The sequence below is a fragment of the Xenopus laevis genome, chromosome 2L (genome assembly GCF_017654675.1).
Source record: "Xenopus laevis strain J_2021 chromosome 2L, Xenopus_laevis_v10.1, whole genome shotgun sequence".
NCBI classification, from domain to species: Eukaryota; Metazoa; Chordata; class Amphibia; order Anura; family Pipidae; genus Xenopus; species Xenopus laevis.
In genome coordinates, this window is record NC_054373.1 from 85499692 (window position 1) to 85522685 (window position 22994).

The 22994-nt window shown below is 38.3% G+C and overlaps 1 protein-coding gene across 3 annotated transcripts in view; it reads left to right on the plus strand.

Annotated features, from left to right (window-relative positions):
• LOC108708218 (disks large-associated protein 3-like) overlaps nucleotides 1-19780 on the plus strand; it is a 210512-nt gene extending 190732 nt beyond the window's left edge. For all 3 annotated transcript variants that reach the window (XM_041582126.1, XM_041582124.1, XM_018246690.2), the window contains 4 exons: nucleotides 8942-9369; nucleotides 12250-12341; nucleotides 12852-12995; nucleotides 16290-19780. In XM_041582126.1, coding sequence (XP_041438060.1) covers nucleotides 8942-9369; nucleotides 12250-12341; nucleotides 12852-12995; nucleotides 16290-16508 — 883 coding nt within the window. In that variant the 3' untranslated portion in view covers nucleotides 16509-19780. The remainder of the gene's footprint in view (nucleotides 1-8941; nucleotides 9370-12249; nucleotides 12342-12851; nucleotides 12996-16289) is intronic.
• Nucleotides 19781-22994: the final 3214 nt, after the last annotated feature.

Here is a 22994-nt window from a genome sequence, read left to right on the forward strand (position 1 = left end):
ACAATCTTCTTTTGATATTGTCTAATTTATTTAAAAACTAAAACTTATTTATTAGGCTGTTTGCAAAAACATTAAAGCTGCACTTCAGGACTTACACTATATGCTGTGTTATCTTGTCCATATGCCACAAAAACATACTTGGCAACAACAAAAATATTCTCCTTCTATCTATACCATCTGTATACTTTCCCGACTTCCCCCATCGCCATGGTTTCCCCAGCTATCTACCCCTACATTTTCCAATCTCTCCCTCCATTACAGCTCCCCTCTCTTTGCCAGGTCTACTATTCCCTGGCTTTCCCCAACAATTCACCCCTTCTCTTTCCAAACTCCCCCTTTCCTACACTTCCCCTCTTTGCAAGCTCTCCCATTCGCATGCTTTTTACTAAAATTCACTCCTACTCTTTCCAATCTCTCCCTCTGGTTCACTTTCTCTCGCTTTCCTAGCACTGCCATTTCCATGCCATCCTCAACAATTCAAACCTACTCTTTCCACACTTCCTGACCTAAATAAAACTTCCCAGCTCTCCTACACCCACACTTTCACATACATTTCACCCCTGCTCTTTCTAAACTCTCCTTCTCCTACACTTCCCCCATCTTCCCCAGCTCTCCTATACCCATGCTCAGGCCTGGACTGGGATCAAAATAGGCCCTGCCATTCCAAGTACACAGAGGCCCAAACAGCCCCCTACCAGCCCAAAACAGCCTCCTACCAGCCCACTATATGGTAACTTTCTATGGAACCATACAGCAGCCCCTCTGGCATTTGCCAGAACCCACAGATTGCCAGTCCGGGCCTGCCCATGCTTTCCCCTTCAATTCATCCCTATTTTTTCCAAATTCTTCTTCTCCTACACTTTCCTCTTTCACAGCTATTCTATACCCATGCTTTCCTCAACTATCCTCCCCTAAATTTCCCCTCTCTTTCCTAGCTTTACCATACCCATAGTTTCCACACCTTTGATCACCTCTCTCCTATACCCATGCTTTCCACAACTATCCACCTGTAGTTTTTCAAATCTCGCCCTACCCTATGCTTCCCCTCTTTTTCCCAGCTCTCCCATACCCATGGTTTCCCAAACTATACATCCCTATTTTTCCAATCTCTCCCTACCATACATTTCAAATCTCTTTCCCAGCTCTCCCATACCCATACTTTCCCCAACTATTCACCTAAACTATTTCCAATCTCTCCCTCCCATAATTTTTTCCTCTCCCTCCTAGCTCCCCCATATCCATGCTTTTTCCACCTCCACCTTTCCCTTCCTTCCCTATTTCTCCCCCTCCTTTCTTTCTTTTTTTATCCCTAGTCGGATATCTCATAACCACACAATAACTAGAAGTAAGTGGTCCAACAAACCCCCCCCAAACTGTAGGACCTTAAAAATACATGTTTACATTTTTGCCCCCACAATGACAGGATTTGCTTCTCTTATAATCAAAGGTGAAGCATATGGTTCCTTTAAAAGCCGCCATTGAAACGTTTTCATATTTTAACCTTTAAATAAATTACCAATATGCCATTATGTACAAAGCCATATTGAGATTCGCAGCTCAGTGTAATTAAAATCAAAGCACTCAATACAATCACACAATAGGCAATAATTTACATGAAGCATATAGTTGCATGGAATCATAATAGTACATGGGATAATGGCATACATAATGCAAATGAATAATTAGGCTGTGTGCTTGAATGTATTACAATTTAATCATGCTACAAAAAGGGTATGTGGCAGGATGCAGTGCATTACAAAAGAATGCAGAGAGAGTCACAGATATGTATATAGACCTATATCCCAATAACAAAAGAAAACAAATTCTATTCAGATCAGTAAAATACCATATAGCTACCAAATACAGTGACACTTAATACAATAGAGATGCATAATATTTATATATTTCGTTATTTTATTATGGGCTTATCTAGAAGTAATAAGGATAAATGAAATTACACTGTCAGTAGCTGGAAGCGAATATAAAAGAACAGAAAAATTAAACAGTGTTAGGCAGTAATGATTCGTGACAGACGGGTATAAGTAAAGAGGATGACAGGCTGGTGAGTTCATTGTATCCAGACTGCCTCCATGGGATATTTTCCTAATCAGGTCTCTTTGATACCCTATTGCTATTCTCACAGCAAACCTCTGGTATGTATTACCATGGCAACAGACCAACCAGAGAGGATGCTGGGTAAAAACAAAAAAGGGTCGTCGTACAACTGCAGTACTTTTACAAAAACTGCCCATCGAGTGAGCAGAAGCAGGGCCAGGGATAAAGCAGAACACATCTCCTCCATACAAAAGGCAACCCCTGTATTATCTGAGGGCATGGCTAAGATGCTTTATGGATTACAAGAACATACAGCAGCCCAAGTGTGTTTCCCTCATAGTAACAGACAAAATCACACTAAATATTGTTTAGTAAGGTAACAAGGATACTGCAGAGCCACATCCAAGATCTAAATTCTCTTATACATATACAAATGGAGTAAAGTTTACTAAATTGTTCATCTATCCCACCACACCATATATTAACAATTCACGCAAAACACATACTTACACACATACAGCACTTTAGATATACACAATCTGCTTTCACCATGAACTACCTAAGGCTTATATACCATAGGAAGTGTATGCTGACATTTACTTTGCCATATACTTTAAATAAAATATATATAAACATACATCCTGCATGGATGGAAAGAAAATATTGGAATATGAAATGTAACCAAATATTCTACCCAAATCATTCTTTTTATACACCTATATTATGCATCCAAAAAAGGAAAATTTCAGGTCAGTGGTATGGTGGATACTGTCACCTAGTGGCATTTGTAAAGATATCCTTCATATAGCAAGCAGTGATTCGTTCTCTATTGCAGTGTAGACAACCTTCAGGACTGTTATACATGATGGGACATATAGTTCTGCAGTATACAAAGAGCCAGAGTTAGCTTTTTCTGTTTCAGATTTTGTTCCATGGTGCAGTCAGATCCTGAAAAAACTCAAAATGTTTTATTCAAGATTCTAAAGAGTCAAATTTTATTTCCTAAACTTCCTAGTGAGCATTAGGTTGTGGTCTTATTTGTCCCATATTTCAGTATTCACATTTTGGAGGTCTGGTTCAGGTAGGAATCACTGTGCATATCTTACATTGTTTTTTTTTTTTTGTTTTTTGCTGTACAGGTATGGGACCTGTTATCCAGAATGCTTGGGACCTAGGGTTTTCCTAATAATGGATCTTTCTGTAATTTGGATCTTCATATCTTAAGTCTACTAGAAAATAATATAAACCTTAAATAAATCCAATAGCCTGGTTGTGCCTCCAATAAAGATTAATTATATCTTAGTTGGGAATAAGTTCAAGGTACTGTTTTATTACTACAGAGAAAAAGGAAATCATTTTTAATAATTTCAGTTATTTGGATATAATGAAGTCTATGGGAGATGGCCTTCCCGTAATTCAGAGCTTTCTGGATAACAGGTTTCCAGATAACGGCAGATTTACTTGTGAAAATTTGGCAGAAATCCAATCCGCAGGGACATCGGCAATTTACTTACAGGTGTAGAGGACAATTTGCTAATAAAAATTTTTTTGCTCAGGGGAACGATAGTTACTCCGCAAACACATTAAAGGGATCCTGTCATCGGAAAACATGTTTTCAAAACACATCAGTTAATAGTGCTACTCCAGCAGAATTCTGCACTGAAATCCATTTCTCAAAAGAGCAAACAGATTTTTTTATATTCAATTTTGAAATGTGACATGGGACTAGACATTTTGTCAATTTCCCAGCTGCCCCCATTCATGTGACTTGTGCCTGCACTTTAGGAGAGAAATGCTTTCTGGCAGGCTGCTGTTTTTCCTTCTCAATGTAACTAAATGTGTCTCAGTGGGACATGGATTTTTACTATTAAGTGCTGTTCTTAGATCTACCAGGCAGCTGTTATCTTGTGTTAGGGAGCTGCTATCTGGTTACCTTCCTATTGTTCTTTTGTTTGGCTGCTGGGGGGAAAAAGGGAGGGGGATGATATCACTCTAACTTGCAGTACAGCAGTAAAGAGTGATTGAAGTTTATCAGAGCACAAGTCACATGACTTGGGGCAGCTGGGAAATTGACAATATGTCTAGCCCCATGTCAGATTTCAAAATTGAATATAAAAAAAATCAGTTTGCTCTTTTGAGAAATGGATTTCAGTGCAGAATGCTGCTGGAGCAGCTCTATTAACTGATTCATTTTGGAAAAAAATTTTTTTTCCATGACAGTATCCCTTTAAAGTGAGAATTTTACAGAAAGTCACTTCTTTCGCCAGAGTTTCCTTCGCCACCTTAAACAAGCCGAACTGATAAGATGAAGCTACATCTTCCTCAATCTTAAGTCAGTGACATCATATCCGGTATGCCGGAGAGTCATAAAAGTTGTATTTCATTTTTTAAAGCGGGATTGCCTTCAAAAGTGGGTGGGCTCATGTCTAGGGCAGTAGAGGATCTCTTTTGTCTTTATTATGCTTCCTTGGACATTTGAAATAACAACTGGCCCCTTCAAGCATTTGCAGCAACATCTCTAATAAAGACGTCCATATGACCTATATGTACCTGCCTTACCTCAGCGTAAGTATACTAAAGAAGTTTTGCTAGGCAGAAACAAACGTTAGTTCGCTATAAAATGCTCGCCCTGACGAAATAACGCTAGGGAAACTTCACCAGCGTTCAGCTGCCCAGACACAACTTTGCATTTTAGTGAATGCAAATTTTTTTAGTGAATGCTATTTTTTTTAGTGAATGCAAATTTTTGTCTGGTGAAGTGGCGCGTATTGTGTGGAGGATCATTCTAGGGCAACAATTCGTCCTTTAGCGAATTTGCCCCTTAATGTTTGTGCATTGACATCTGTCCTTTAAATATTATATCCCCAGCCCAGTCCATAGAACAAAGAACATGAAAACATAGAATATAACAGAGCTAACAGTCTAGGACTAGAGTGTCAGCACAGTAGATTGTCGTTCTACCTATATCTCATGTCCATCTGAATTTATAACTTTATAACTTTAATGTTGAACACTCTTGTAAGTCACAGTTGCCTCATCAGTATTGCAGAACTGCAAGAGTGAAGCCACTCAATACAATTTATCTATACTTTTTATATAATCTTGGTAACAGACCCAATGAAAGTGAAAGCTGTTTGGGTTATGCCATAAAAATGATTTTGTGTGATGACTTTACACACAAAATAGCATTTTCCTGAGATTACTGGTGTTCTGCCTACAAATGAATAATGCAGTTGATGTTGGTGCTACAGACATTAAACCACTTCCCTATCTTCACTTACTGTATGCTGTGCAATGCTGATGAGGCGCATACATATTTTTTCTTTAAAAACCAGTACGGGTCCTTTTATGGAACATTCCATAAACATAAAATATTGATTCTTAAATTGAAACGTTTATTCACTGATATCAGAGGGTAACAAGCCTAATCAAAAAGCCACACTGTTTTCTGTCCCAAAGCAAATGTACCCCCTGCCATTAGACTTCAACAGTAGCTTCAACTGTAATACTTTTATGCATTATATGTACACAGTATAACTCTTGTGCACAGTGACACTTACAGGCCCTTTGTATAAACACCACATACTCCCCCTATTGCAGGAAAGCATTTGGGCAAATGTAATAAACAACAACAATTAAACAGTATGCATGTTAAAGCAATATTATGCATTATTCACATCACATAGTCCTTGGTCCATGCAGGTAGTTTTCTGATTCTCTCAGTATGCCTTATAGGTTCACTTTTTTCAGGTTTATTGCAGTTTGCATCAGGAGTAGGACAATGTCCTTCATCAAATGGAGCTTCATTCTATATGAGTCCATCAGACAGTTCATATGTGTATGGTCCTCGCTGGCACCTGGTGTAGTAAATTTAGAGTGTCCTTGTTTCAGTATTCCTGGTTTCTTAATTCTGACTAAAGATCCAGGTTGAAAGTGCACTTCTCCTGCACCGTGTTTTCAGTCTATAAGCCTTGCATTTGGCTTGTTGACGTTTGACAATGTCAGCAGTAGACGATTTTGTAGGCACAGTATTTTGTGGACGTTTGATGTCTGCAACATGCAACTTAGTGCGCATCTGTCTGCCATGTAATAATTCAGCTGGAGAAGATTGGGTTGTTGCATGGTGCGTTGCTCTGTAGTTATGTAGGAACTCTGTTGTAAATACTTTCCAAGATTTCCCAGTAAGATTTGCTGTCTGTAGTGCTTCTTTCAGACTTCTGTTGAATTGCTCGATTTTTCCATTTGCTTGTGGGTAATACACTGAAGATTTCCTATGCACAATATTCCTATCTCTCAGAAAGGATTCAAACTCATATGAGACAAACTGTGGTCCGTTGTCTGATATTAACTCCTTCGGATTACCTTCTCTGCTGAAGACTGTAGACAGAAATGTTATTACTGTAGCTGATGTTATATGAGAAACAAATGCAATTTCAGGCCATTTACTGTAATAGTCTATCAAGGTTATAGCATATCTACAGTCTATAGGAGCATCTGCAAAAGGACCGACAATATCAATAGCAAGTTTTTCCAATGCTGAATCAGGAAATCAGCATCCATTGCTGGCCACCTGTATAATTCTTGTAGTCTTTGTTTTGTACGTACAATTCCTTGATGACTCTCATGTGCAAGTTGTATGAGATTTTCTTGCAAGGTCTCTGGTACCAGTAAGCGGTGAGCTCCACGGACAACATAGCCATCTACAAAGGACAGTTCATGTCTAATCCTGTAGTAAGATTGAAGATCAGGACCGAGTTTCTTCTCAGCATTTGGCCATTTGCTTTGCAAGATGTCCCGTAGTTGTACTTGAATTGGACATGTGAGGCAAGCTTGCTTAAAATCAGAAGCTGTAACTGTAGATGATAGTAAATCAGTCAGTGCTACAACTTCTATGTCCTCATCCAGTGTATCAGAAGCTGCAGGTAAAGGTAAACGTGACAAACAATTAGCAGTAATATTTTTCAAATCCTTTTTCCTCTATGTGTCAAGGGATGATTATCCATAACAACTTTTTTAGGTTCATGGAGATCAAAACACAATCGAATACCTCCAGTTTTTTTCATTGTTACAACAATTGGTGAAACCCATTCGGAGGATTCCGATTTTTCAATCACATCTTGCTCTACCAGTTCTTTAGTTCCTGTGAGACAGTCTCCATTATAGAGTAGGGCAATCAATCAATTTCTGGCATACTGGTTTTACATCTGGTCTCAACTTAACTTTGTGTACACAGTTCTTTGCACAGCAAGTGAAGTGTTGCTTTGTGGTGACATTTTAGACACAGGCTGTCATCTCACCAATCAGTGTCAGAAATTACCTGGAAAATGGAAAACATCCACGCCCAGGAGAACTCCACCCAAAAACTAGTTTTGCATAATTATAGAAAATGTAATTCTAAGGCACTTTCCATTGTAAAAAAGTGATTTTAAAGTTACTTGTACCTACATCAAAAGAAAAAGGACACACGACTGAATACTGCCAAGTCCAGATTCTAGACCGGGAGAGTGACTGGTTCAAATGAAGTGTTAAAGAAGCCATATATGTAAAAACTGAAAAACCAAGTTTGAATAGAGGCGGGGGGGATGCGACATCTATTGTCTGACACATACAATGCTGTTTTGGCACCTCTCCCTGGAAGGTTTAATAACACATCAAACCTCCAATCTTGCTAATAGAATTAACACCTAAATTAATGACATCATTGTGGATTATGATAAACAGATTATGCTGATTGGAATAATATTCCAGGGGATATAAAGCGAAGCAAAATCCTATGTTCAAATTATTCTGAATTGAGAAAGCCAGTTGGATGACTGGTGAAACGTCTTCAAGAAAAACACAGCAAGTCCAGTTGATTTGACTTATTTTGAGATTCTCTCAATAGCAATTATATATCCAAATAGCATTAATGCATTGACAAAAGGTGATGTATATTTATTTTAATTATTTTTATTTTCTTCATGCTGTTTTAATTTTACTTTTATTAATTATGATTGTGAATTTATAAATCACCAACATATTGCGGTCATTTTAAGGAATATATTTTCCTGCTATACAATACAGGTATGAGACCTGTTATCCAATATCCTTGGAACCTGGGGATTTCTGCATAATGAGTATTTCTGTATTTTGGATCTCCATACTTTAAGGGACCTATTTATTAAACCTCATTTTTTTCTGATCAAGATATTAAAGGGGAAACAAATTTTTGGAGGGGAAAAAAATAGAGTTTTATTATTCCCTAAAGCTGCTAAAAATCCAAATCCGACAATTTGAAAAAATCACGTTTTTTCAAACTCTAAAAATTTGTATGATTCGAATTGTCGCATTGTCGAGACTTTTCCTGCACAGACTTTTTCAAGCTGATTCTTTGATAAATTAGTTCAATTCATGGATGGAAGTTAGGTCAACTTTGTTTCAATTAACAAATGAGGTAAATTTGAGATTAATAAATTCTCCAATAGGTATTCTTTATATCTTAGTTAGGCGTATGTGTAAGGTACTGTTTTAGTATTCTAGTGTTAAAAGAAATAATTTTTAAAAATGTGAAGTTGGCCTTCCTGTAATTCTTAACTTTCTGGATATCAGATTTCTTAATAATGAATCCTATTCCTGTATAAGGGTATTAAAACCACTTTGGACTTCTGTGACTTGAATAAAAACATCTATTTGTATAAATTCTCCTTATATTTCCCCCGGTCTTCCCTTGTAGAAATTCCTTATAACTGCTTTCTTTATAACTCCTCCATCTTTAAATAGAAGCTCTCAATAAATCTCCACCATCTCCACATATAAATTCTCCCTCTATTTTCACCTATATCTCCATATAACTTCCCCTCCGAACCACTCTAACAATAATCATTTTGCTGTTGCTTTAATCCCAAAGGAAAGCAAGATTTAAACGCTCAAACAGTGTGACTGCTGGAGTTCAAGCCGACCTTGAGTTGGAAGGGTTTCCAGGACTCACGGTTCCCACAGAAGACAAGGGACTTCAGTTTGGGCGCTCCTTTCAGCGACACTCATCAGAGCCTTCAGACTCAAGCCAACAGTACTCAGTATACAAGACAGTGCACACCCAGGGCCAGTGGGCATACCGAGAGGACTACCAAATGCAGTATGATACAGCAGAGGAAGCTCAACAAGAGTCCTGGATGGACAGGGGTACTCACAGCCTTCCAGATTCTGGAAGAGCATCTCCTTGCCATCGTGATGGGGAGTGGTTTATCAAGATGTTGCAAGCAGAGGTGGAAAGGATGGAAAGTTGGTGCCAGCAAATGGAGAGAGAGGCAGAAGAGTATGATCTACCAGAAGAAAGTAAGTACCATTAAAGCCAAAAAGGCACATGTTATTTTTATTGTTGGTGGAGTGCAATTGTTGGTTGAGTGCAATGGTGTAATTGCCTAATGATTTCTGCTAGCCACATATCCTTCTAAACTATACAGCAACTGATTTTTCTGCCATAGTGCAATGGCTCACCCACGCAACATTGACTATGGATATCTTGGAAGTGGACACAGATAATGACTTGAATGATCACTTTTGATGTTGATTAATAGTGTTCTGGAAGCCCTGTCCTCTAGCCATAATACAAGTTTGTGGGAATGGCACACCACTATACAGTGGCAAAGGAGGGTGCTCTATGTGGGAGACTACCTGAAAGCCTCTAATGTCAATACGCAAGAATATAAGTAAACACAGCGTCAGACCGGGGGGGGCCAGTGCCCACCGGGCCTGCAGCCTCGGGGCCCCCGTACCATCCCCCCAGCCATGAAGTCTTCTGTCCCCTCTCCAAACTGTCCCCTATACCCTACCTTTATCTGTCGCATTAGGGACGCAACCGGGTTCAGGGAGGGAGGTGAGGAGAGGAGATGGAATCCATGTAGCGGGTCTGGGCCGGCGGGGCCCACCGGGTTTTTTTCCGGTGTCCCACCAGTCCAGTCCAACTCGGAGTAAACAGGCCACTCTATGAAAATACAAAAAAAACTATTTTAATGTATATTACAGAAAAAAACAGCACATTTTTACCCTTCATTAGGAAAAACATGTCATCACTTATTTTTTGCATGTGCCCCCTGATGTGCCATGTGCAAAATCTAAATTACATATGCACAAACCCAAAATTGTAAGGACAAAGCAGTAATTGTTTGCATTGTGCATATTTTTCCCAAGTATTAGTGAGTAGGAAATACATAAAAAAGAAAGTTGCAGTTTGTTGCATTGCTTCTTGTTTCAGTCATATTTTATTTCATAACAAATAGTTTTTTTCAAACTTCTGCATTGATTTTTTGCTCAGGCAAAACCATTTTTGAGCAGTCCAATACTGAATTGATGTACCATTTGCTCCATCTAGTGACGGACTTTGAGTATTATTTATATTGGAGCAAAAAAGAAAATTGTTGATCTACCTTGTCACTGCAGGAGACTGTACAATTTGTTTTTATAGTTGCACGGCTCTATACAAGAATTTTTTTTTTTAAAAAAACAACTTTATTTTACCATGGCTTTAAGTCTCCAAACCATTTTTTAAACACTTGCTTGGAATCTTAGTCCATGGTTAAATAAAGGCTTTTTTTTCTTGGATGGTGCTGTACAGTGTTTATAGCTATGTGAATGTTGATGATGAAACAGGAGTCTAAAGGTGGCCATACACGATAAGATCCGCTCGTTTGGTGAGGTCGCCAAACAAGCGGATCTTTCTTCGATATGCCCAACAATGGCAGGGCGATATTGGGTTAATCCCAACATTCGGATTACAATGAAGAGAATGGATGCCGACGGGTCGTAGGACCACATCAACTATCTGATGCGGTCCTTGATCGACAGATCCACTCATTTGGTGAGGTCGCCAAACAAGCGGATCTTTCCCCGATATGCTCACCAATGGCAGGGCGATATTGAGTTAATCCCAATGTTCGGATTACAATGAAGAGAATGGGCGCTGACAGGTCATAGGACCATATCAACTAACCAATGTGGTCGTCGATCACCAGAAAAATCAAACCTTCTGATTGAAATATGGTGCTTTTTGGCCTGATATTGATAGCGGAGACCCAATTAAGCTGCTGAATCAGTATCGAGGACTCATATTGGCATATTTAATCTGCCTGTGTATGGTCACCTTTACTCTGTCCATATGTTTGACTAGCAGATCTATGTCAAATTTGACCAGTTGTTGGATTACAATAGGTGCTTATGTGAACCCACTGGGAGAGGGCCAAATCAATGGGCTAAATTGATCCTCCAACAATGGGATTTTGTAACCTACCCAAAAAATATCTGGCTGACATATCTGTCAGGCAGGTCATCGATTTACCTCTGTACATTGGCCATTAAGCTACTAGCCTAGTTCAGAGGGGTTGCGTTTTATGAATAGTGGCAGGTGGAAACTTCAAAGCAAATACAAATCTATATGTCAGCTGATATGCAGTTATAAAAGCTCAGATAAGGCTAAACTTATTGATAAAATATTAAATGGACTTCTAGTTTGCAAAGATGTCAGCTAACACCAGGCCATGAGGGTGATAATGATCCACTCTAGACATTTTTAATTACTTTCATGTTACCATTTAGAGAGAAGAGGATTAAAAAAAAAAAACATCCAGGATTGGATAATTATGACACTATTCACATAGGGGAAGTCGACATCTCTGAATATGTGAGGCTTGAGATTCAACTGGAGGAAATAATATTTCATATATGTCAACATTTACCTTTAATCATGAAGTATACATATGGCAACATAGATGCAAACAGAGCTATTACAGTTTAATTGCAAATGTTAGCATGTATTTTTTGGTTAAGGCAGAGATTAAAAGGTGCAGAAAACCATCTATTGCACTGCAATAGACCATAAAGGAATTCACACAGTTCAGCAACAAAGAAAGGTTTCTTGTTGTATTGCTTTTATCAGGGGACCCTCGCTACATGAATTATTAACTTCACGTATTAATTTATGTATGTGTTTCAGCTGCATTGTACTTTTTCTTGCAAGCTATACTTAAATTCTCTTTCACTCTTTCATCTTGATATTGTGCTGGGGGGTCTGTTTGCTGAATTGCAACAAAGAAATTCACTTTTTTTTTAATTAAACTGCACATTTTCAATTTTAAGTCATATTTTTGCTGACTTTCTAAATGCATATAATATAAGATTTTTATTGAATATGACATTTTCCTGCCACCCCTCTTCTCATAGTACTGGAGAAGATCCGCAGTGCGGTGGGAAGCTCCCAGCTCCTCATGTCTCAGAAAGTGCAACAGTTTTTCCGACTTTGCCAACAGAATATGGTAAGGGATTGCGATTGCTTTCAGTGTTTTCTTTCGGGTTCTCTGAATGTACTGTAACCTCTTAGATTGTTTTAGGTTGACATTAGCATCAGCTGGCTTTGACTAGTATTTGATCGGTCTGGCAATAGCTTGTGGACATATTTATAGGGGCTTATATACTACTAGCATACGCTGAACTTTATAGGGAACCATTATGGAGAGCTCCAGGCACATGGGAGACTTCTTGCAGGGAATGTTGAAGGGCTACAGAAGGAGGTATTGCTTTGTCCCTGCTGTTTTGTTTGTAAGCAACTAAGGGTGCAAAATGGATACCTTCTACTACATTAGAATTCTTCAATCTTGCTCTAGAAATGTTCTAATAAAATTATATCTATGCATCCCTGCCCCTTGTTGAGCTTCCCATGGGTATACTTTAGCAATATTTTTGTGGTTTCTGAGAATATAAAATCCAAATATCAAGTGTTATTGCTGCTTCCAGCACCATTTCAATGTCTGATTACCTATTTTCAGGATTCAACCTCTTTTCCACTGCCCACCTCTCAGGACCTAGCTGGATTTTGGGATCTTCTCCAGCTTTCCTTTGAAGATGTGGGAATGAAATTTGCAGAACTGCAACAGCTAAAGGAAAATGGTTGGAAACTGTTAGAATGCAAGGTAAAGTTGAATTGCCACCACACTAGGAAAGAGTACAGTAATTGAACTGAATTGCTTAATTTCCCTGGCAGTCAATATTGTATCAGAATATCATGCCTTTGGTTAACTCAATTTCCTTTTGCAGGAACGCCTCTGACTTGCACATGCATGCTCTAAGTGGCCGATTCACTAAAGGGCGAAGTGACTAACGCTGGCGAAAATTCGCCAGCGTGACGTCATTTCGGCACTTCGACAATTTACTAACGATAGCTGGCGTAAATTCGCTGGCGTAAGGAGATAGATTCTGGTGCAACTTTGCACTCTAACGACAGACGAATTTACGGTCTGGCGAAAGACCGTTACTACGCAAATTCACTACGTTTTTGATTTTACTGACCCTTACCTCTATCGCCAGACTTGCCTTTGCCACCTCAGACCAGGCGAAGTGCAAAAGAGTAGATAGGAGTTCCTCAAAAAAAGTTTAAAATTTAAAACGCTGGCGTTTTTTCCTATTTAAAGGGTGATGGACTGAAAAAGATAGTAAATGTTTTTTTCGGGTATCCTACTTCCCCCTGTAGAACTTGGGGGGGATATATTGTAGATGACCGATATATATCCCCATTCTTTAGGTTTTAAAATTACCTCTTTAAAAGACACCATGGGGTTAACCAGCCAGAGGTGGGCTGGACATCCAAGGGGGTTTAATGGAGGTGAGCAGCAAGTGAGAGGTGTGTGGGAGTTTTTTTCTCAGGTGTGGAAACTCACTGCTGGGTTAAACAGAAAAGTTTGGTTTTCATGTGTGGCTACTCACTGTGGAGTTGGAGAAAGTTCTTTTCTAAAAGACTAGGGAGTTCACTCCCGGCAGACTGGACACTGCAAGTTTTCTTGGCAAGTACACGGCTCTTTTGTTGGGACTTATTTTGTTGCTGAACTGAAGCTGTTTTGATTTTTATGCCATTGCTTGTCTGCGAGAGATTTATTTGAACTGAAGAAAATAAACTAAATGTTTCCTTTAACGTAGAGTGGCCTGCATGTTTGGTGAAAAAACCCCGCTGTGATCCCTCAAACATCACACCCCCTACATTTGCTAACATATGGCACCTAAATTCGCTGGCATAATTTCGCCAAGGAGATAGATTCTGGCGAAACTTCGCACTCTAATGCCAGGCGAATTTACGGTCTGGCTAAGAGCGTTACTACGCAAATTCACTACGTTTTTGATTTTACTGACCCTTACCTCTATCGCCAGACTTGCCTTCGCCACCTCAGACCAGGCGAAGTGCAATAGAGTAGATAGGAGTTCCTCAAAAAAAAGTTTAAAATTTAAAACGCTGGCGTTTTTTCCTATTTAAAGGGTGATAGACTGAAAAAAGATAGTAAATTTTTATTTTCGGGTATCCTCCTTCCCCCTTGCATTTGCTAACATATGGCACCTAAACTATACTGTGGGCACATGTGTAGGGCATTATAACAAATTTTATATAATTTTATTAAGGTTCCCTGGCCTTGTGTAGTGTAATGTATTTGCTGCAGCATATACCGCCATTGTACTTTAAGTGCACGCCGTATGCTAATTAGCCAACGCTATCATAACTTCGGACTGCTGAGCGTAATTTCAGTACCCTGTGCGCAACTTTGGATCTCCGTGAATTAGCGTTGTCCAGGTGAATTTACGCCTGGCGAAGTGTGCGAAGCCATCGCTTGTGAATTTTCTCCTGTTAGTGAATTTGCCCCTAAGGAGCATGTACATATAAGTGAGAGATTTTCCAACTGCCAAAGGGGAATAAAATGACTAAGAGGAGTGTAAGGGCTTACCATGGTGGTCTAGCGGGGACTAGGGCCCAGCGGGGACACCCGCCGCGGGGGCGACCAAAGCCCTAGTCCTTCCAGTTCCTGCGCCAGTTTCACTATGGCACGCTTGGCTGCGCACTTCCTTGTTTTACGTGCCGGCCATGTGACGTCATCCTGCCAGTGGCGCAAAATTCAAATATTTAAAGGGGCCTCTGATCCAAACTTATTGCCAGTTTGTTAGGTTCCATTTCTGAGTTCCTGGGTGCGTTCTGTTTGTATTTTGATTCCTGTTTTGACCCTGCCTGCCTGACTTCTGTGTTCCCAACCTCTGCCTGTTGTCCGACTATTCCGAAATCTGTTATCAGACCCGTGCCTGGCTTGTCTCTTCTGATTTGATCTTCTGGTTTTGACCCTTGCCTGTCCGACTTCACTTGTATTCTGCCCACAGCGACCCTGCCTGATTTGACTACGCTTTTGTCTGTTCCTTGAATTGTGACCTTCTGCCCAAAAAGACTTTGCTAACAATCGTGTCCCTCTGCTCGTCCAGAACCCTTAGCTTGGCTCCTCTCTTAATAAGACCTGGCGGCATCCAATTAGCTCCTCCCAAGGCGAAAGGCCGCTGCTAAAGGCGGAAGCAAGAGTCGAGACCAGGGAGCCTAGCATTGGTTCTGGATTTTGGGTACCGATCGTGACAAGGAGTTTCCATGAATATTAGGCACTGTGCTACAACACAAATTGCCTGAAGAATTGAGATCGAATTTAAAAACAAAAAAAACTGATAAAAATAAAACAACTTGATAACTGATTGGCTTGAACTGCAGCAATGGATATTCCATATGCAAAGTTTAAAAAGATCAGTATAGGATATGTTTAAATGAGCAGCTTATTTTATTGGTTATCATGGGACCATGACTATGCCCAGTATTTGACTCTCCTATATGCAATGAGATGCTCATTCTTGAGGGCCATACTGATGAGAAAGGCATATAATAATGATGGCAAGGCAGTATAAATAAAGTTATATTTTGATGGAATAAAACATCCAGATTAAATAAATATATTAAATGGAACAGAGGGAAAAACCATTTTCGCATAAATCTAACAAATCATATTATAAATCTGGTCTTGTGTTAGGGAAAATAAATAAGGCAAGCAAAGTAATTTTTTTGGTAGAAACATTGCATACTCTACACGCACCCAAGTAGCCAGCAGTATTAGTACAATCTGAAATAAATGTTCAGTGCAACAGAGGGTTGGAGTCTCTGCATTTGCTATAAGTATATCAGAACTCAAAAGCACTTTGTTACATACTTGTGTATAAATTCCCTCAGTGAATGCTGATACCACATCTCTTTGCAGTGAAAACAACCACTTCAGAAGCACACAAGGATGTGTCTTGTAGAGTATTTTTGACGATGTATGCCCTTTTCTGTTATTTCATTGAATATGTTGTATAATGTTGCATGCTCATTGCATACATGTGTTCACTAGCAGAGGCTGTTTTTTTTCCATCTTGTTTCAAAGGAGGAGAAGAAGTTGCCCCCTCCAATACCAAAGAAGCCTCTCCGCCAGAAAATACACCCTGTGAAGGATCGCTCCTTGGATTCTGTTGATCGCCAGAGACAAGAGGCCAGGAAAAGGCTACTGGCAGCCAAGCGGGCTGCCTCCTATCGACACAACTCTGCCACAGAGAGTGCTGACAGCATAGAGATTTACATCCCTGAAGCCCAGACCAGACTGTGAAGAAGACAATGTACATTAATCTTTTGTACGCGCTGTATATAATATTATACATATATATAAAGAAGATTTAGAGATTATTATAAGAACAACAAAAAAAACACTTAAAAAATGACCACAGCTGTGTAACTCTCCCACTCACCCCACTTAAACCTCTCATCACCAAACCCCCTTCCCTTTCAAAGGCAGAGCTAGATTAACCTCCAGTGCCTCTTGCACTGCTAGGAGTAAAGATGTTTGTAATGGTCAGGACACACCCATGACAAAGGCAGCATGATAAATGCCCATGCTGTTTGCTGAAGTAACTATGAACATGGCCACTTATAAACACTGTGTCTAATTCCTTATTTTACACACCTTTACAGGTACATTTATAAAAATCCCTGTTTGTGGTATTAATCTTTTTACACCTATAGGGTCAAAGGGATTTTGACATTGGATGGAAATTATTTGCTTACACGGTAGCGTGCTTTTTTTTTTGTTGCTAGGAATTTTTAGGTTTAGTGGTGTATAAAGCACTATAAACTTTCATGCTGTTGCATTCACATACATTGGGAGTGCAGTCAGTGTATACGTTCCTGATTTAGATGGAACTCAACATTAGCTACTGCTAATGTCAATCGCTATATTTATAACACTAGAAATATTTTTATTGGGATTTTGACATTGAATGAAAATGATTTGCTTACCAGACCGTGTGTTTTTGTTAGGAACATGTTGGTTACATGTTGCCAAGAGGCACTATAACCTTCCATCTTGTTGAATTTTCATATATTGAGGGTGCAATCACTGTATATGTTCCTGATTTAGATGGAACTCAACTTTAGCTGCTGCTGGTGTCAATCACTATATATATTTATATCCAAAGTAACATGGATACATTTCATAGACAGAAAACTTATAGATACAAGGGACACTAATATTAAAATACTTATCGATTTTATATGAAAATATGTAAAATATTTGATGGAATTTATGGATTCCTATATGTTTCAAAATCTAAAAAGTTTAAAGTTCATGTACCTGCATTATCATGTATCTTAAGTTTGTTTAAGACACTGACCATTTGTTATACAAGACATATCTATCTGGGACTTTTACAAGTCACATTTATGGAATTTCAGTTTGTATTTTGACATTAGTGTTCTTTAATTGCTATCATTTCCATTGGTTTGAAATCTAGACTGATTTAATCAAATCAGCTGTTCATAGCCTGCATTCGGACTTTTGTTCACTTTGCATCCATGTTACAAGCATGCTCAAAATGGCTGCTTTTCTATTGATTCACAGAATCAGTGATTGCATCTCAGATGCCAAAAATATAGAAGTGTATTAACCAAACAATTGTGCCACAAATTAGCATAAATGGAAATGTTACCGGTATGAAATCATTATATGAGCTACCAGAGAGACATGAAACGTGCATAAAATGGCATCAGGGAGGAAGAAAACTAGTTCTTCTTGGGTAAATGTTCTTTTTAATGTTTGTAAACCTTGCAAATGCCCACAGAATATTTTATATCCCCTGAATTTTGGGTGAAGACATGCAGGTGGGCCGCCAGTACTAACCAGCCATCAAATATATTTCTCTAGATATATAATAAATTCCTTAAAAGGGGTTTGACAAACAGCTTCCTTTGAGACATATGAAAATATGGACATCAGCAAGTTTTCACTTGTCTAACTTATAGTTATCTAGGGGTTCTGTGGCCATGCAAGGTCTAAACCTTGGTGGAAAGTGTACTCATCACATGTAAAAGGATATTTCCTTGTGTGCACCTTACTAGGTCAAAGGCTAACTCAGCACCTGTGCATGGACACACGAGCATGACTATAAATGCTCAAGCACAAAGTGAAAAGAGAAGCGGAGTGACTATAAGTAATAGCACGTTACCTTTTTATAGGTATATACTTGAGTACAGAAGAAAAATACAAGAACGCATTCAAGCTTTCTCCTGTACTAGTTTGTTCTGCTTTTTACAAGTCTACTCTGTGATGTACCACCAAATTATACACAGATTATAACTAGTTAGGTGTAAGTGATAATTTACCACATATCTGGTTGCCTTAGGAATCCATTTTAAATATTTATTGTAATTTACTGGAAGTTTTGCACCCCATAGTAATGGGAAGATGTACATGTTCCATACATGATATTAGAAATGGTGTCCATGACATAATTATACAACTTTTTATAAGTGTCCTGTTGTGGGAATCTGCAGATCTGTGGGCTTCTTGAGTTTTGTAGATTTTAGATGCTGCTGAGAATGGCAGGGATGAAACCGTACTTCTTCGGAACATCTTTTTTCACTCCTGTAATGGAATAAGCCAACTTCAGTGCATCAAAGCTATTTTGACTATTAACACACTCACAGGAGCTGAATAGACACATGCTTCTTTTTCTAGATGACCATTTTTTGCTCTCTGAAAAATCAAAAAAGGTTAACAACCATTAGAAAATGGATTTAAGAGCAGTGCTAAAAGTAGAATTTTAAAAGGGGGTTAAAAAGCAAGACTTACTAGGTTTTTCTAAAATGTTTTTTGTCATTTCTAAGTGCCAACATATTCCACTGCGCTGTACAATAGGATAACAACCTGGAAAAACAGTAACTTTATTTCCATTTCGACCTATTCCTTGGTCCTGTAGATGATATAAGCCAAATAAGGGGTTTGGACATTTTGATGAGAGTAAACTTGCACTGCAAATGTTTGCTTTTGTTTTGGTTTTTGTTTTTTTTACAGACTGTTGCGTTTTTGCCTTAACTTTGGCAAATGTTTATATTTAATGGCAAACACTTCTAAAACTCTATTCTCCAAACCAGGAAGGGAATAAATGACTACAGAAAAATGGAATTATTTATTCCAATAGTAGGTCATTTGTTTAAGCAAAGATAGAAGTGGTGCAATGTCCTTACCAAAGTGAAGTCATGGATGTTCACGAATAGCTGTGTGCTTAGACTTCTAAGAGAACAGATCATTGCACTGCATTTTCTAGCTGGTATCTAGTACAAAAGAAATTTGTTTCTGAAGTGCATTTCTGTCTCTATCAACCATGTTATATCTGTTGCTAGCTACTTCTTCTTCTCTTCCTTCACAAAATATTTGTCGAATGATTAACAGGGCAACAAGAGAGACAGCAGATTCCATGGCCTTTGGGGAACCGTTGAGTATAAAGGGCCATGCAAGGGATCCAGTGATGCACACCACAACTGAATGCACTGTTTGCTGCACAAAACAAGTTAACTGACTGTTGATTAAATATATTTCCACCAAGAGTATTTTTTTCTGTGATCACTGGTATATTTGCCTTTCTTTCTCTGTAGTAATATGGGTTCCCCCTTAGAGCCTCTGGTGTAATGCCACCACATGGTTAAGGAGATTGAACAGGGTTTTAATAGGGACAGTTGGGAAAAAATCCTAACTAATGCTGAGCTATATTAATCAATAGGTGACCTACCAGTGATGCATACTTTACTTCAAGTCTGAAATCACCAAGGGTCTTGCAGTATCAAAAATAGTGTATCATTGCATAATATGTACAACCAACGCTTTGGTCCCCATTGGGACCCTTTTCACCTTGGGGATCCAATGGGGACTGAAATGCCTGTTGTACATACTATGCAATAATACACTATTTTTGACACCACAAGGCACTTGGTGCTGGTTTTTGATGTATTTGTGTACATACATTTTGCACTTCTGTGTATAGATATATATATATATATATATATATATATATATATATATATATATATATATATGCAGATGAGTGTAAGCTGAGGTCTTTACGTGGATAATATGCAGGCTAAAGGATAGTCTTAACAAAGAAAGCCTTCCTGAGACTGTTAAAGCTGCTTGTCTATAACACAGCATCCAGAGAATAATGGAATCTGGAATAGAGCTAATATATACAATTTACTCCAAGACATTTAATTACTTCTATGTATTGACATAATCCCTCTTAGTGGAGCAGCTATGAAAATGGCCATCTCAGCTGTCTTCCTTTCAGTTGAAATAGAATAGCATAGGAGACACTTCTTTGAGCAGATGGGTATTGCCATAGATATAGAACATGGAATTCCACATTCCTTGCCATAGAAACCAATGTTCCCTTTCACATAAATGGGAATTGGGTGTCTGTGGAGATGGCTGGGTATTATGATTGGAAAGCCATCCTATCTTTGCTTTAGTCAGCCATTATCTACCAGTTCTTTGTTTCAGCAGCACCATCCTGTTCAGCATCTACCTCATGATCTCTTTCACCTGTTGGGATATGGCAGACATGGCATTGTGATTGGAACATTTGACATCTGAAATGGAAAGGAGTAAGGCAGAAAGTCCTATTACGTGTTAACTTTTTTTTCTAGATTATTAAAACAATAATGTGCTGTAACACTGTACCATGAAAGCACATGGTTCTTAAATTATTACTTGCAACTCATTATTCTATTTATTATAGCTTTTTATTATGCTCATGATTAGACTTGCTAATATTATTGCTGTTAATGCCTTTTTTCTAAACTAATATTTTTATGCTTCATTTTAAATGTTCCATTTATGTCTTTGTTTAGTTGTGTAGAATGCGGAATGAGATTACCTCCTCACCCTGATACCTTCTTATATGTCATGCAGAATATTAGCTTTGTCACTACCATACAGACTTAGAAAGTATTGCTCTGCAATCTTTTTGAGCTTCTATGGTTGTAAATGTGTTATACAATATAGACAAACCATATAGATAATTACATGTATTTATATAAATATCCATTTATAGATGCATTATTACCTAATCCCATATATATTGTATGGGGAACAGACTGCCTGACAAATAAAGCTTGTCTATATATTTTTTTTTTGTTTTGTTTTAAATAGAGCCGGGATATTAACCCTTTCCAAACAAAATGGACCTGCTTTTCTGTGCAACAATTGCGTACACAACATGGAACCTACTTTGATAATAGCAAGTGGGGTTGACTTTCAAAAAAAGGCCAATGTGAAATTTAAAACAAAAGAAAGAAAAAAGCCATTTTGAAAATAAATAAAGCACCCCAAAATGTACCAAACATGGTCTCAGGTCAATTTGAGCTTAATGTCAGGAATTGCTGGAAGGGTTTGATTTTTCATTTTGGCTCTCACATGGATTCAAACGACTGGACTTGGCATAATGCTCAACATTAATGTCTCTAGAGCTGGATAAGCCACTAAAGGTATACATGACTCTCATAATTATGACTTGCCATGTTGCACAGATGAAACTGTGTAGATACACTGATTTCTTTGAAATTTAAATGTAGCAGATTTTGCCAATGTTAAAGCCATTATCCTTTTGAATGCTGCTGTCATTTGTGTCTTATATTGGTATTTATTTATTTTTTCTTATTTCTTCCACGGGCCAAATTGTGATATGATAAGCAAAGGATTTTGGGCCTGGAACAAAATATAAAGTTCATATGGCAAGATCTTTGGAAATTATCTTAAACTCTGAATATCTGCACCTCCAGTCACTTAATTTTGAACTTATAGAAAAGTAGTGGAGATGACTTCACTGTCTTTAAAGTGACTTAGGTTAGTTGGAACATGGTAATTGACTTATTGTGACTCTGGGCAGTTATCTTCCCATCTGGTCTACCATCTGAAATTAGAAACAGCTTCTCTGGGATGGAATAAAGCCTGAATATCACCATTTTCTTCCTTTTATTGGAAATCCAATAATCCCTATTAGTCGTCAAAAAAAGTTCTTGCAAGATAGTTAGTTATTTCTGTGAGGGTAGCATGGATAATATCTTCCATTTACTTAAGGAGGATTCAGCATCAGGTACAAGGGCAACAAGGCTAGACATTAAGGTTGACTCTTACGATTATACAACATCAGCAGCTGTCATTGTTTTGGATTTAATTCTTCAAATTAGCACTTCCTCTCTCTGTCCATGTCTAAGAAGGAGGACAGGTAACTAGTGTAGTGGGGACAACAGCATATAACTGCATCCTCATGTGGCATTATAACCCAGTGTGGACCTGGTGTTACCCTATTTACTTTTTACTACATTACCTTATACATTACTCTGGGATGTGACCATCTATTGTAATTGCTTTGTGTGCCATTCTGTAACCAAGTGGGTAGGCTAGAAGTAACCTTTAGGCTAGACTTGCCTGTAACCATTCAAACAATCATAAAATATGAGAATGTATCTCTATAAACATTCTTCATGTTCTATTTGACACTTCCAGGGTAATGTAATAAAAAGTGTCCACATCTACTAACCAGTAAATGCTACCTGCTTGTTGGTTACTAGACAAGTAGAAAACTTACGTTTATTACATTACCTCTTGTGCTTTAAAGAATAATATTCCTTTTTACTTTCAAATATGTTATCTAGTTAATATAAGTAATATATTAATATAGTCCACAAAAATACAGTGGGGAGTAATACATTTATGGGACCTATTGTCCAGAATGTTGTCCAGATAAGCGATCTTATCGTAATTTGG